The sequence below is a fragment of the Lynx rufus genome, unplaced genomic scaffold (genome assembly GCF_022079265.1).
Source record: "Lynx rufus isolate CCGP_SWC_20201006 ecotype Redwood Valley unplaced genomic scaffold, mLynRuf1.p SCAF_1, whole genome shotgun sequence".
NCBI lineage: Eukaryota > Metazoa > Chordata > Mammalia > Carnivora > Felidae > Lynx > Lynx rufus.
The window spans coordinates 80188709-80203161 of record NW_025814823.1 but is presented as its reverse complement, the minus strand read 5'-3'; the positions used below and the strand labels follow the sequence as shown (position 1 = coordinate 80203161).

The window sequence follows — 14453 nt, the reverse complement described above, 5'->3', positions numbered from 1 at the left end:
CCTTCAGTATAATATCGACTCAATTTAATATTTTACTTAAATGTCCTAATGAATCTTTCTGTTCTTTCAAGGGAATGCCAGGGGTTGGAGAGAAAGGGGAGCCCGGAAAGCCAGGGCCCCGAGTAAGTGCCTCCCAAGTCCTTCTGTTCCTGACTATAAACTCATGCTCCTCCCTTTCCTAGAATCCCAGACTTACAGAAACACGAGTTGAAGAGGTCTGTCCTCTCCGGAAGGGCTTTCTCGAAGCCCTTGTAGCAGGAAGGATGAGGCCACCTCCACCTGAAAATCCCCCCGGCAAGGCTGAGGCCTCCCACCGCAGAGAGCTGGGGCTGGGGGGGCTCTCTGGACAGCCACCCGCCTGCTGGCTTCTCACTGAAAGCCCCCGGTCCTCTTGCTCGGAGTGCTGGGTGCTCTTTTTGGCTGCCTCCTGAGTCTGCTCGGGGCTCCGCCCGGAGCTCAGACTGCATGGCCTAGACGTGAGGTGTTCCGATGCTTCCCACCCCTGAATCCTGGGGACGGGAGACCCACCCGCTTGTAGCGGCCTGAGCCCGTCCTGCTCCTACCCTGAAAATGATGCGTGCAGACCCCCATTAAAACGAGTCCTCTGCCTACCTGCCACCGGCCCCTTGCCATTCAGAAAACCTCTCTGCTGTTAGCTCTGTCGCCAAATGTAATGGTTATCTTGGGAGATTTGGGGCTACTCCAGCTCTGTTTTCTAAAAACTGGAAAGTCCTCTTTGGCTGTCACTCCACAGTTATTCTCTGTATACCGCATTACTCGTTAGTGTGGTGTGGGCAGCTAGCTCACGTAGGGGTTCAGAGCGTTGGTGTTAGAGCGTATTTATTGTTATTTTTTATGAAATTCTAACGTCTAAATCTTTATTGTACAGGGAAAACCTGGCAAAGATGGCGAAAAAGGAGAAAAAGGGAGTCCAGTAAGCATTTCTCTGTAATTTTCTTTTCTTTCTTTCTTTCTTTCTTTCTTTCTTTCTTTCGAAAGGGAAAGACTTTTTTTTATTTAAGAAAAATTTTTTTTGATGTATTTTTGAGAGAGAGAGAGACAGAGTATGAGCTGGGGAGGGTCACAGAGAGAGAGATACAGAATCTGAAGCAGGCTCCAGGCTCTGAGCTGTCAGCACAGAGCCCGACGTGGGGCTCGAACCCACGAACTGTGAAATGATGACCCGAGCTGAAGTCGGATGCCCAACTGAGCCACCGACTGAGCCACCCAGAAGCCCCGAGACTTTTTTTTTTAATGTTTATTTATTTTTGAGACAGAGAGGCAGAGCACAAGGGGGGAGAGGCAGAGAGAGAGGGAGACACAGAATCCGAAGCAGGCTCCAGGCTCTGAACTGTCAGCACAGAGCCCGACTCAGGGCTGGAACCCACAAACTGAGAGATCATGACCTTAGCTGAAGCCAGACGCCTAACAGCCTGAGCCCCCCAGGTGCCCCCGTATTTCTCTGTAATTCTTAAGAACAAACTGTTGCCCTTGTTTGCTCATTACTGTTCTCCATGTTTCACTTCAGGGCTTCCCAGGTGACGCAGGGTACCCAGGACTCCCCGGACGAGAAGGTTTCAAGGTAAGTGGTGACACTACTTGGAGATTTACCTTATTGTAGTTCAGCCCAGAAGTTGTTCGTAGTGTAAAGGACTGTGGACTCAAATAATAAAAAATATTTACCTTCCCTACGAGCAAATCACAACTTAATTTTGTGGTTTTATTTGTGTGTGTGATTTGAAAAAATTAAAAAAAAATTTATTCAAAAATTTTTATTTATTTATTTCTTTAAGGTTTATTTATTTTGACAGAGAGAGTGTGAGTGGAGGAAGGGCAGAGAGGGATAGGGAGAGAGAGAATCCCAAGCAGGCTCTGAGCTGTCAGCACAGAGCCCGACGTGGGGCTCCAACCCATGAACCATGAGATCATGACCTGGGCCAAAGTCAGGTGCTCAATGGATCAAGCCACCCAGGCACCCCTGTGTATGATTCTTTTTAAAAGAACATAAAATGTTCCACTCATTCAAGTTTTTATGCCTTATTTTTGGTAATAGATGAATTTTATCTGGCTACAAAACGGCTGAAAAGGCAGAGAGAGTGAAGAAAAGAAAGCTTATCTGATGGTTCTATTCCCCTCTCAGAAACGGAGTGCACCATTGCCCCGTGTATCCACACGCACACACCCTGTAAAACCACGCCCTGTGTGTGCACAATTGCCCTGTGTGTACACACACGTACGCCCTGTAAAATAGTAATGTGTGACGCCTCTTGGCCTCCTTGCTTAGTGATACAATGCGGGTGAGGATGTCTGCACGCGCGGCCACGTGGGAATGTACTCTGTGCCCAGGCCTTCTGCATGGCATCTGGGTCACACCCACGTGGGGATGGGTACAAGTATCTGTGCTCACTTGTCTGCTCGTTTCCATGTCACAGATTGCTACAAGTGTAATTTGGGGGGGGGTCAATGTTTACGCTCTCTTTTTTGAAAATTTTGCCACAGGCCACCAAATTGCCCCTGAAAAAGAACAGCCATCTGTCTGGGGCCCTTTTTTGGTTTTTTTTTGGCAACTGCTTGTTATCAAACCTTAAAAAATATTTGTCAGTGTGGTAGGCAGAAAACTAGATAACATAAATCTCTGCTGAAGAGAGAAGTAGTTTGGAAATATTTCTAGTGGTGACTCATAGACCAGGGAGCAGACCTCACGGTTCGTTCATGAAAGCCAAGGAAAAGGGAAGTAAAGGAAAAATCCTTTACTGATACTGTAACTTTTTTTTTAGAAGTCAAATCTTGTAGATTTTAAAAGGTAAATCCATTTAGAATATATTAGCTAAGATATTTTTTAAGTCCCAAAGATGTTTTCTAAAGCCTCTTCTCATATTCAGATAAGAAAAATCAAAACATTGAATTCTGGTTTACTCCTACGTTTATTGCCTTGGTTGAAAGGGGAAAACTACATTTAGGGACTATGTGCAGATCTTAGGACTTTTAAAGATACTATTATGATGGCTTACATAAAAACATTAGATATAACAGGATTAATTTTGTTGAGTTTGTCTTCTTACATGAATGAAATTAAGCCTCAGAGTGACCAGAATTTATCCCCCTGCAACGTTTTCAGGTAATGCTGGGTTTTAAGGAGAGAGGCGAAACCATAAATATCCTTTTACAAGCACTCCAAGGCAGCCTCGGGCAACCTTTCACCTAAAAATCTCTAATAAAATGATTTCTTTAAGAAAATACATTGAGAAATCAAAAGCTTCCATTGCATTTCATTTTATTGAAAGACCACCACATTCTGACTCAACTCACAGATGGCTCTATGCGAGTTGTCCAAGGGAGTGTGCAACCAACCGAACACAGCAAACATTGTGAGCGCCTTCGTCCTGTTAATAATTGCACTCCCGGTTATGATTTGTAGAAATCCTTATTTCCACGTGGCACGCTGCACAAAGCAGAGTGAAGTGCATTCGTGTTTGTTATGACAGGTCCGGAGCACTTGAAGGTCCGTCCTCACGGTGAGGAAAATAATTTTAGTGTAAGTGGGCACAGTCTTTATTTTTCCAGGAAAAAAAAAAAAGAAGTTGAACACTGCTTTCTGCAAGACAATCCATATTGTCAAAAAAAGCCACGTATTTTTTTCTTTTGTAGGGAGACAAAGGTGAAGCAGGTCCCCCAGGCCCACCTGGAATCGTGAGTAAAAATAATGTCTGGTCGTCTGTGTGGGCGTTTGACAGTGAAGAGAAGGGGGTTGGGGCCACGGCATTCCTGCACTTACATTTGTATATAAAGAGGGTGCTTAGTATTGAAAAGAATAAACTTGTACTTTGTATTGCGTGGAGTTGGACACTTACATTTTATTATATTTGGATCATTTCTGCATCCCCTTGGCCACGGAGAATGGAGAGATTTGCCCGTGGATAATGATACGAGCAAAACCATTTGAAACTGGCCCGTTAGGCAAAGTGTGAAGAGAAACAGGTCACCCGTAATCTGTCTGGAGCACAACAGTGTCTGCAAAGAACATTTTACCTCTGGTCCACGGGCGTAGTTGTACCCGCCTGCGCTCAGTGCGTGCAGCGTCTTTTTCTTTTTAACAGTGAGCGTTCTTCATGTTTGCAAGTTCTCTGGGAACGACTGTTTTCAGGATCCTTCCAGAGAGCCGTGCTGTCGCTGGCTTAACCCGTTTTGTCCCCCCCAGTCTTCTTTGGAACGATGAAAATGTTCCTATTGTTTCGTTTGCTGCAGGTGGAGGGGTGCCCAGTGCTCACACATATCTGCGTGTCCGCGCGGCACTCAGGGACTTCTCCTTAGGGGGCGTTTCCCGGACTGGGGTCCCTGCGGCAGAGTACGGACCCCCCCGACTGCCATTCACACTGCCACGCAGGCTCGGGGTTCCCCTTTCCGTACCTGTGATCGGGTAGCCACCTTCGAGTGGCCCGTGTGTAGCCTCATCGGTGGATTTTAATCTGTTCATTTCGTCACTACCAAATTCTATTTTAAGGGAAATAAGCAATATTTGATCTTGCCATTTCCCTTGAATTTCTGTGATTTAGAAATGGGGTGACCTAGTTCACTCCCTTGTCATGAGGCTGACGGTGTCGGCCTGTGTCCCTAGGCCCTCAAGGACGTTCCCACTGTGGTCCAGTGAAGTCTGCCTGTGCTGTTCCACACTGCCCGGGAAAATCTGATAGTCCTCTTTAAAGTAGACTCTTCGTTTTATGGCTTGTTGGGGCCTTTAGAAATTCCAAACCCGAACCTCAGAATTAGTGTTTCTCTAACCTCACCTCCCTAGCAAAGCTCCCACCGGGCCAGTCATATTACAGGGGGCAGAGGGTCTGCCAGGAGGGCCCAGCGGAATGTCCGTTTTCTGTGTAGTTTTGACTGTCCCTTCCCCCCCCTCCCCTTCCCCCATGGCTGTTTCTTTACTTCCACCTTTCCTGAAATCTCTGGAAGATGTTAGTTTTCTCTCTGCTCTTCTGTGACGTGCACCACCGGCCACCCCCACACACCTCGGTCTCTTCTCTTCTGCCCCCAGGTGATCGGCACGGGACCCTTGGGAGAAAAAGGAGAGCGGGGGTACCCAGGGTCTCCAGGGTTGAGAGGAGAGCCAGGCCCCAAAGGTCAGTTCCTGTTTCTCCTCTGTCCTCCTTCCTCCTCCTCTGTCCCTCCCTCCCTCCTCCTTCTTACCTCCGCCTCCCCCTTTCCTCCCTGTGCCCTTCCTCCTGCCCCTCCTTCCTACCTCCCCCTCCTCCCCCCTCCTCTGTCCCTCCCTCCCTCCCTCCTCCTTACCTCCCCCTCCCCCTTTCCTCCCTCTCCCCTCCCTCCCCCTTCCTTCCTACCTCCCCCTCCAACCCCCTCCTCTGTCCCTCCCTCCCTTCCTCCTCCTTCTTACCTCCCCCTTCCCTTTTCCTCCCTTTTCCATCCCTCCCCCTTCCTTCCTACCTCCCCCTCCCTCCCCCCTCCTTCCTCATCCCTTCTGTCTTTTTCTCCTTTACCTTTCCTCCATTTTTGACCCGACACCCTCCCATTTTGGTGACACTGACAGGCCTTGCACGACCACGTGGTGACAGACCTGCTCAGGTCTGTCCTTTGTCTTGGTGCCAGGTCCCCCGGAGCCCATCTCTGCCCGTCTCGGCAGGGCCAGGGGTGCTGTGTTTCCCCCAACGCTCTTCCCTGGCTCCCGGCCCGGGGCCTTGTGGGCACAGATGCTCGGGCTCGGGGTGTCTGACTCTCCCCTTCTCTTTCTAGGTTTCCCAGGATTACAAGGCCAGCCAGGCCCTCCAGGTGAGTATCCTTGGCCGATTGTTTCAGATTAACTGTACAACGTCTGTGTGCTTCATGTCCGGAACATGTTTGTTGTGTATGCCAGGGTCTGCCAGAAACGGCTGGCGATTTTGTGCATGTTTTTCTAGTTATGACAGCAAGGTGTGTGCACAGCTGTGGTCCTTTACTTTGTAAGTCACAGGTGGCCCTGCGGGTGTGTGTTCCTGGGGGTTCTCATGCCTTCCTCAAGTCCCATACTTCTCTCCCTGGTTTGGACCGGCCTCCTGCCCCCGCCGACCCCCAGGCTCCTTCCCTCCACCCACACCCCCTCCACTCAGGTCCCCAGTGTCTGGCAGGCCCCCCCCCCCCCGCCTCACTCACCCCTACCCAAGGATGCAGATCCTGTGTGTGGCAGGCCCCTTCACGCCCCCCAGCCTCATTGCCCCCCCACCCCAGATGCAGGTCTGCAGCGTCTGGCAGACCCTTCAGCATCGGTTCCCACATTCCCTGTCTCTGGGGTGACTTTGTTTCTCCCTTGGGACTAGAATCAGGGCTGAAGCCTCCCTTACTGATCTGAGCACCTCTTCTCTGTGGAATCCCACAGCTCTTGCTTGAACTTGGTGTGTGATTGCATCACACCTGCTGCTTAGCTAGTGTTGGATCCTGTGTGTGTGTGTGCATGTGAACATGTACGTGTGTGTGCATATGAGCATGTATGTGTGTATGCATATGAGCGTGTGTGTGCATGTGAACATGTGTGTGTGTGCATGTGAGCATGTGTGTATGCATGTGAGTGTGAGTGCATGTGAGCGTGTGTGCATGTGAGCATGTGTGTGAACATGTGTGCATGTGCATGTGAGCATGTATGTGTGTGTGCATGTGAGCATGTGTGTATGCATGTGAGTGTGGGTGCATGTGAGCGTGTGTGCATGTGAGCATGTATGTGTGTGTGCTCGTGAGCATGTGTGTATGCATGTGAGCATGTGTGCACATGAGCATGTATGTGTGCGTGTGTGTGCAGGCGAGCATGTGTGTATGCGTGAGTGTGTGCATGTGAGCGTGTGTGCATGTGTGCGTGTGCGTGTGCACATGGGAGTGTGTGCATGTCTGTGCATGTGCGTGTGTACGCGCTCTCCCAGTCCCTGGAGTGGGTCATACAGGCTGCGAGGGAAACCCCCATGTGCCCTAGAATCAATACCACAGCCAAGCGCCTGGAATCCTTACATCTTTGGTTTTGTTTTTTATTTGTTTTTGTGTTTTATTCTCTTTTGCTTATATTTTGCTTTCCCCTTTCTGACAGTGCTTTGGCTGTAATTTCCCCCAAGCTCCTTCCTTGTCTCTGGAACAGACTGTACCCCAAGTCCGTCCTGCATTGAGGGTTTGCCTCAGCCATTCTCAGGCAGGGCCTTCTCTGCCCGCTTTCCTGCTTTCCAGCGGAGCTTTTGGGTCGGCCTCTAAAATCACCCCATGTCTGTTTCCACCCACTTTCTTCCTTGTGCTTAGGAACCATGCTGGGGCTTCTGTGTCCTCGTGAGCCCGTCACTTCCTGTCTCCCCTGGCATTCACCACATTTACTTTCCAAAACCATTCATCTGCCCGACTGTCTCCTAACTGACGGTGTTGGGAAAGGTCTTTGAAACTGCTCTGGCCTCATCTGCTCTCCCCTGGTTGGAGCCCTGCTGCGGGCCCAGCGCCCCACCCCCCCAGGCCGCAGGGTCCCCTCCTGGGTCTGCAGCCGAAGCCCCAGGGACCGCCTTCGGTTCTTGCTGCACTGAAGAGTGGGTTTGTCATGGATGGCTGCAGTTCCGCTCCTGGGACCTGTCATCCCTCGTATCCCTTGTGTCTGTGCTGCTCTGCTCTTGGTTCAAGGCTGTGTGACAGTCCTGCCTCTGCCCTTGGCTGTCAGTCCCCCACCTCGAGACCAGGGTAGAGCAGCCCCCGAGCTGGTGTTCTGCCAGCTCTTCTTGGTGTGCATCCCAGGGGCCCTGTCATCTTGTCCTGTAACATTTACAGCAGCCGAACTCGGCTTTCACGTTCACGCCTGACCTCAGGCTCCACCAGACCACCTTATTTGTCTTAACTTTTTGGCTGTTCCGTGTAGATTGCCGACGCAGTTCCCGTCCCCTAGGCCTCCTGTCCCACTTCTGCTTTTGTTCGGTGACATTTTTATGCCTTATCCTCTACGTGGAAGTAGAATTGAGCCCCAACAGCCTTTTCATTCATGCAGTGGGAATACTATTTGCACCAAGAGAAACTCACAGGTTTTTCGCGTCTGTGTGCTAAGTCCTTTTCCTTAAAGCTAACTTGTAGGAGGCATTTGCCTGGCAACCTTCATGTGGTGGGAGGCCTGAAAATTTAGCTCGTTTTTACTTACCTAGAGCAGTTCCCCTCTTGGTGATGGGCATACCTTATTTTACCCTGAACGGAGTTAGGAAAATTGGTGTGGCAGACGCTGAGCTCACACGATGATGGTGACATTTTGCTCTGGTTTCAGGCTTCCCGGTACCAGAGCTGGCAGGTGCTCCTGGCTTTCCCGGTGAAAGAGGGCAGAAAGGTGACCAAGGGTTTCCAGGCACGTCTTTGCCGGGACCAAGTGGAAGGGACGGGCTCCCGGGTCCCCCCGGGCCTCCTGGGCCCCCTGGACAGCCGGGTCACACAAGTAAGTTCTTTCCAGGACAGTTCGCGTGTGTCTGGTGTGGGACGGGTGCCGGGCAGAGCTGCCTGGGTGTTGCGGGGAGGGGGGGCGGCGCTCCAGGGTTCTAGTGGGATACAGAAGGCCGGGCGTCCCAGGCTTTGTGAGTGATTTGTGTCCCACTTAGCATCTTTGCAATGCTAGTCATGCTACGGGATGGAACTATAAAACAGTAACCCTGGTCAGAGGAATGAGAAACATACCAGCCAGTTCTGAGGCTCTGGGCATCGAAATGAAAAGGCAAGGCAGCTGAAAACGGGACGCATTCCTGTTTATCCAGAGACACAGATTAGCACTAAGACACGCGCACGCGAACAAAGAGGGGTCTGCAGGGGATGGAACGCACGACTTCTAAGTCGAACGGTACTTTGTGTGGATGTTTCCCGCATCAGCTCACTGTCAGAGCTGAGCACGGGATGTTAAACTCTTGATTCAGTAAACGGGGTCCTGGGGCCCCAGAGTGACACCAACGCAGAATGTAAGACTTCAGAGGAGTTAACTCCAGCGGGAACATGTGAGATTCTCATAAGCAGCACGTGCGCCTCGAGCACTGGAGACCCTGGTCTTCTGTGGGGCTGACGCAAGGGGGGGCATGGCTGCAAGTACCAGGCGGCTTATTTGCCAGAATTCAAACACGTCTTTAAGAAAGGGAGTTCTCGTGGGCGAGGCTCCATACGGAGGCCAGATAGGAACTGGAGGGAACAGTTGATTCCAGGTGTGAAGCTTTACTGGGAAAGGATCAGCATGAATTTTCTTTGTCAAGGTTCCCAGGGCGGGGGTGGGTCTGTGACTTTGCAGGGATGCCCCCCCTTTTTCCCACGGATCTGGGAAAGGTGGAGAATGAAGATGATAGTGAAGTCCTATGACATTCAGCCCCGAGTCACTTTCTCTCCATGTGTCTGAGAGGGTTGTGAGTGGCCAAGGGGCCTTCGGGGTCAGGGGTTTACTCAACAGGTACCCCAGGCACTGTCACAGTCCTGCCCTCCTGGGCGTGCATCCCGTGGGGGAGTGGAAGCCAAGTGAATTATGTGGTCTGCAGGAGTGACAGGTGCGGGCTAAACACGAGCAGCGAAGGGACCGCCAAGTTCTGGGTGAGGGTGCTTCGGGTCATGGGTCTAATTTAAGTGGAGTGAGAGGCAAAGATTGAAGGGGAGGAGGCATGCAACCGTGGGGAAATCTGGGAGAACTTTTTTTGATACGTGTAATTTTTTTTTGAGTACCAAAATAAGAACAAATTTCATGTAAAAACATGACCTTCCCACTGCTGTTAGTTGAGGAGGATGCGTCAGCTGAGTGCAGCATGACATGTGCCATCCCCGTGCCATGTTGTCCCATTTTGTTTATGTTAATTAAGTAATTCATCTGCATAACTTTGGGTTTTTTTTTTAACATTTATTTTATTTTTGAGAGAGAGAGACAGAGCGTGAGTGGGGAGGGGCAGAGAGAGAGAGAGAGAGACAGACAGAATCCGAAGCAGCTCCAGTCTCCGAGCTGTCAGCACAGAGCCCATCATGAGGCTCGAACCCACGAACTGTGAGATCATGACCTGAGCCGAAGTTGGGCGCTTCACCGACTGAGCCACACGTGATTCATCTATAAATGAGATTTTTGTTCAGTTGCGCAGTGTATGTTAAAGAGGCGACGTCTTAAGATGAATTGCCCCCTGGGGGCCTGTCAGTAGCTCCTCAGCACAAGGCAGAGGCCTCTGCACCGCCCCGCCCTGTGCTCACCTGTGCCCACCGAGCAGTAGAAGTCCGGTCTGGACTTGCGTCTTAGAACCGCTCAGAAATCACCACCATGTTCTTGCTTTAGACTTAAGGTTATTAAAAAAAAATTTTTTTTAGTGTTTATAGTTGAGAGAGACGGAGCATGAGCGGGGTAGGGGCAGAGACAGAGGGAGACACAGAATCCAAAGCAGGGTCCAGGCTCCAAGCTGTCAGCACAGAGCCCAATGTGGGGCTCGAACCCATGAACCGCGAGATCACAACCTGCGCCGAAGTCAGAAGCTTAATGGACTGAGCCAACCCAGGCGCCCCATCTTCAAGTTGTTTTAAATTGATTTTCACAAGGATGTAAAGTTGCTTTCTTACGGGTGTGAGGGATTCTGCCTCAGATGAGGCTGGCCGGAGATGCGTTCTGGAAAAGGAAAGAAGTGAATGATTGAATGTCTGCCCGTGTCCATGTGCCTGCAGTTGTAGGATCAGGGACCTCACACTTCCCGGTGCTCACACAGCCTCGCGGTGCTGGCTCCTCACGGTCAGATAGTGTAGGGGCTGCTCTTGGAAGCATAAAAATGACAAGACTTTGTTCAAGAGCGGGAAGGGCCCAGCAGCCGTGGGCGGACCCTGGGACAGAGCGATCGCCACCTCAGGGCTCCTTACCGCCGGCACTGTACCTCCAGGAACCCCCCGGGAAGACATAAACCCCGAACCCACAGACAAAGCAAGAACTCTCTCTGTCTCCCTTGGACTGGAGTTTGCACACACTTGAAACGACCAGTCTCTTCTGAGCTCTGAAGGAAGTCATCAAGCAGGAAGGTTCGGGCCCTCTGTCCCGTTGCCTTGTCCTGGAGCAAACCCACCGTTGCCCGTCTGGTGCCTTGTGCCCTGGAGAGAGCCGGGCTGGGGGGCAGGAAGGTGATTCTGGCTGCTTCGTCCAAGTCAGGGTGTGGGGACGGGGCATCAGGTGAGGGGCACGGCCTCTCTGCTGGCCCTCTCCCCTCCTGCTTGGACGCAGCTCGCTCACCAGGCTCCAGTCTGCAGTGAGGACCCGAGCGCCCAAGGGGAGCCCTGGGGTGAATTGTTGTCTCTGTCGTTCTTCTTCCAAGATACTGGACCAGGAGATGTGAACTCTATCACCGCGTGTCTGAGCTACGAAGCAGTGCTTTTTCTAGCAGAACCCCCGACAGATGGTGTTTCCACGAGTGCAGTTTGTTTTCATGCCTCTTTACGTGCGTGGTGCTCAGAATTGGTTAGAAGCGTGTCCCCATGGACAGCCTGCATCTCTGAAACAGTGATGACTTCGCTGTAAATTTGCTGAAGAAAAGAAAAAATAATAAAGTTCTTCAAGTCTCGGCTTTCAGTTTGCAGATGTACGGCCTCGCTTTTCTGGGCTAGTTTTTTAATCTGTAGAATAAGGACCCAGGTGTGTACCTTACAAGGTGAAAACGAAGGAAGGTACAGGACAGGGCTGATGAACTGAGAGGTGCTTTAGGATCGTAAAATCGATGTTTTAGCAGTGACGGTGTTGAGAGGTCGGATGGGTGCTGTGTGGGCCTGTGTTCAAATTAACTTTCCAGGATCGCTTTAAGGCAAGCTGAAGCTGAATTTCCGGCACGAACCAAATAGCCTGATGTACTTTGGTATCGCAGTAGGGGTGGGGTGAAGAGGGGGTGTCGATACCTGGTTTCCGTCTGGTGGGAAGGGTCCTGTAACTTTGAAAATCCATTCCAGATGGAATTGTGGAGTGCCAGCCTGGACCGCCAGGGGACCGAGGTGCCCCCGGAAGTCCGGGGCAACCAGGGCTGACGGGCGAAGTCGGAGAAAAAGGTAAGAGATGCAGATGTTTAAAAAAAATGATGATTGTGCTGGGGTATGTGACATATTTCTGCATACAGGGAGCGTGAGCGTGCTCTTCCCTTATTCGGAACTCCCATCCAAGTCTGTTCCTAGGATGTGTCTCCCTATAGCTCTGTCGGGATGTCCCATTGTTGGGTTTCCAGGAAATGAGAGAGAGAGAGAGAGACAGAGACAGAGAGAGATGAGAGAGAGACAGAGACATAGAGACAGAGAGAGAAACAGACCAGAGAGACAGACAGAGCGCTATCAGCTGGGAGGCAACAGGGAGCCCTGGTCCTGACACGTAACCGCTCTACCCTCTAACGGCCAGCAGATTAAACCCTAAGACGGATATCTTACCTCAGTCTTTTGGTTCAAAGTCTGGAAGATCCATTCTCAGAGAACGAATGGCTTTCTTTCAAGTGAGTCACAGATGTGTGTCCAGAACACTCCCTAGTCCTCTGAGCCCTGCTCCTGAAATTGGTGTGAGCAAACCCGCCGGCCTGGGGTGGCCGCCCACGCCCTCGGCTCTCAGTGTTAAGGTCACCATCTCCCAGTGCCTGCCGTAACGCCAACCCAGCACACAACAGCCTCTCTGCACACTCGTGCCGACAGTGGATTCTCACAGCACCAGTGGTGCCATCTGTGAGTGCCGTGCCCCTTGGACGGTCCACTCTTGATGGGTGTCTCAATAACCAGAGAGTAGAGCCACCGGGAGACTGTCCCCAAAGCTAACCCCACTGGGCACCATTGGTGGCCTTCCTCTGCAGATTTCTTCCTCTTCCAAAGTCAATGGCACAAATGCTGCGTGGAAAACAGTTGCAGCTAACATCTAATTTGGGCAGCCACGTAAACCTCACAGGTGGAAGTGGTCTTAGCAGTCATCACGGAGGGCCACCAAGCCTTCGGTGTCATTAAAAACCAACGCATACTTGGTTTGTAACGAATGTCTCTCGTTACCAGATGGTTGGTACTTCCTGAGGTGGGACGTTCCTCCTTACGACACAGAGTCAGAAGCTTCTTTGTCCTGAGACCTCCACACTCTTACTGTAGAACCACCATGTGTGAATCCCGTGGGGCCCAGGACTTAGCTGGCTGCCAGCTGACTTATGCTGTCCCTGTCCCACAGATGGGCTCCTGTTTGTCCTTGCCCACACAGCAGGGACACGGGCTGTCTGCATTGGTCCCATCGCTGTTCCCAGCAGCAGGTTCTGCCAGAGGGGAGCAGGCTTAGCAGTGCCGGGGCTGTGGTGCGCCAGTCCGAGCCAGGCCAGGGCACGCGGGCCAGCCCGTCACTGCCCGGTAGTAGGGGCTTCTCCTCGCGCCGTGCCCTGATGAGTCCCTAGAAGCCAGGCATTTTAAGGTTTAGGACACGGGTTTATCTGAGACACCATATGGCCTTGTGGCTTAGTTTGAAAATCAAGACCTAAGATGTTAGAATTTCCAAAAAAAAAAAAAAAAAAAATGAGGCATTTTCTCCCTTTTTGTCTGTGCTGCAGTCTCTCTCCCTTTCCGTCCTCAGTATCGGGTCACGTATGTGTTCCCGTTTTCCTGGCTTTTCATTCCCATTGGTCACCCATCAGCCTGTAACCAGGTTTAACGTCCAGGAGTTACAGGTGTGGAGTTCGCTAAAAAATGCGACATCAGAGAGAAAGGTGATGGGAAGTTTTCAAGACGGAAACAAAACTAGAGCAGCCAGAGCTTTCCAGGCTGTGAGCAAGCTTCATTTCCAGATCACCTTTTGGCGAGGCAGCGCCAGTCCTCTCACAGGGCAGAGGGTCCCGGCGCCCCGGCAGTGGCCTGTGAAGTGTGCGGAGGGTGGCGGGTGGGCCCCGGGATGGGCACACGCCACTGGTTAGCACAGCAGAGGTGTCTGGGGTGGGTATTGGATGACCAAGGACACTGCACCGAAGCAGGACGCCATTAACAGTGGCTCCATTTTCTGTTCTGCCACCATGCTGCGGACACTTGCATTCTCGCGTGCATGTGAGGACCTCTGTGTTCCCTTTGCAGGTCAGAAAGGAGACAGTTGCCTCATCTGTGACACAGCAGGACTTCGTGGGCCTCCTGGACCACAGGGACCCCCAGGAGAAATAGGTGAGACCCTGGACGTGAGCGGGACCAGGCCAGAGTTTGCTTCTGCGGGTTGGAAATCACACTGAAACGAATCTTATGCCGTGAGAGACCACATCTCTGCATTTAAAACTAAAGCATAAAACAGAAAACTTTCGGTCCCACTTCCAGGATTTGCCTACTTTGTTGAAGGTCGTCCGGATGACCTACAGTTTGGCACCAGAGAGACCTTCCAACAAAAGGGCGATAGCATACAGTTCCCTTAGCTCCACAAATTGAGTTCTCTTGAACGAAATGAACAGAAGGTTTCTGGTTAAAACGGTTCCTGGCGTGTGGGTGGGGGCACTTGTCACCAGCTGCTTCAGTGG

The 14453-nt window shown here is 51.4% G+C and overlaps 1 protein-coding gene across 1 annotated transcript in view; it reads left to right on the top strand.

The window, feature by feature from the left end:
• COL4A1 (collagen type IV alpha 1 chain) overlaps nt 1-14453 on the top strand; it is a 155062-nt gene that overhangs the window by 103065 nt on the left and 37544 nt on the right. Inside the window, exons 15-23 of the mRNA XM_047086289.1 lie at nt 72-122; nt 890-934; nt 1529-1582; nt 3649-3690; nt 5036-5120; nt 5749-5784; nt 8258-8422; nt 11908-12003; nt 14026-14109. Of these exons, the coding sequence (XP_046942245.1) occupies nt 72-122; nt 890-934; nt 1529-1582; nt 3649-3690; nt 5036-5120; nt 5749-5784; nt 8258-8422; nt 11908-12003; nt 14026-14109 (658 nt within the window). The remainder of the gene's footprint in view (nt 1-71; nt 123-889; nt 935-1528; nt 1583-3648; nt 3691-5035; nt 5121-5748; nt 5785-8257; nt 8423-11907; nt 12004-14025; nt 14110-14453) is intronic.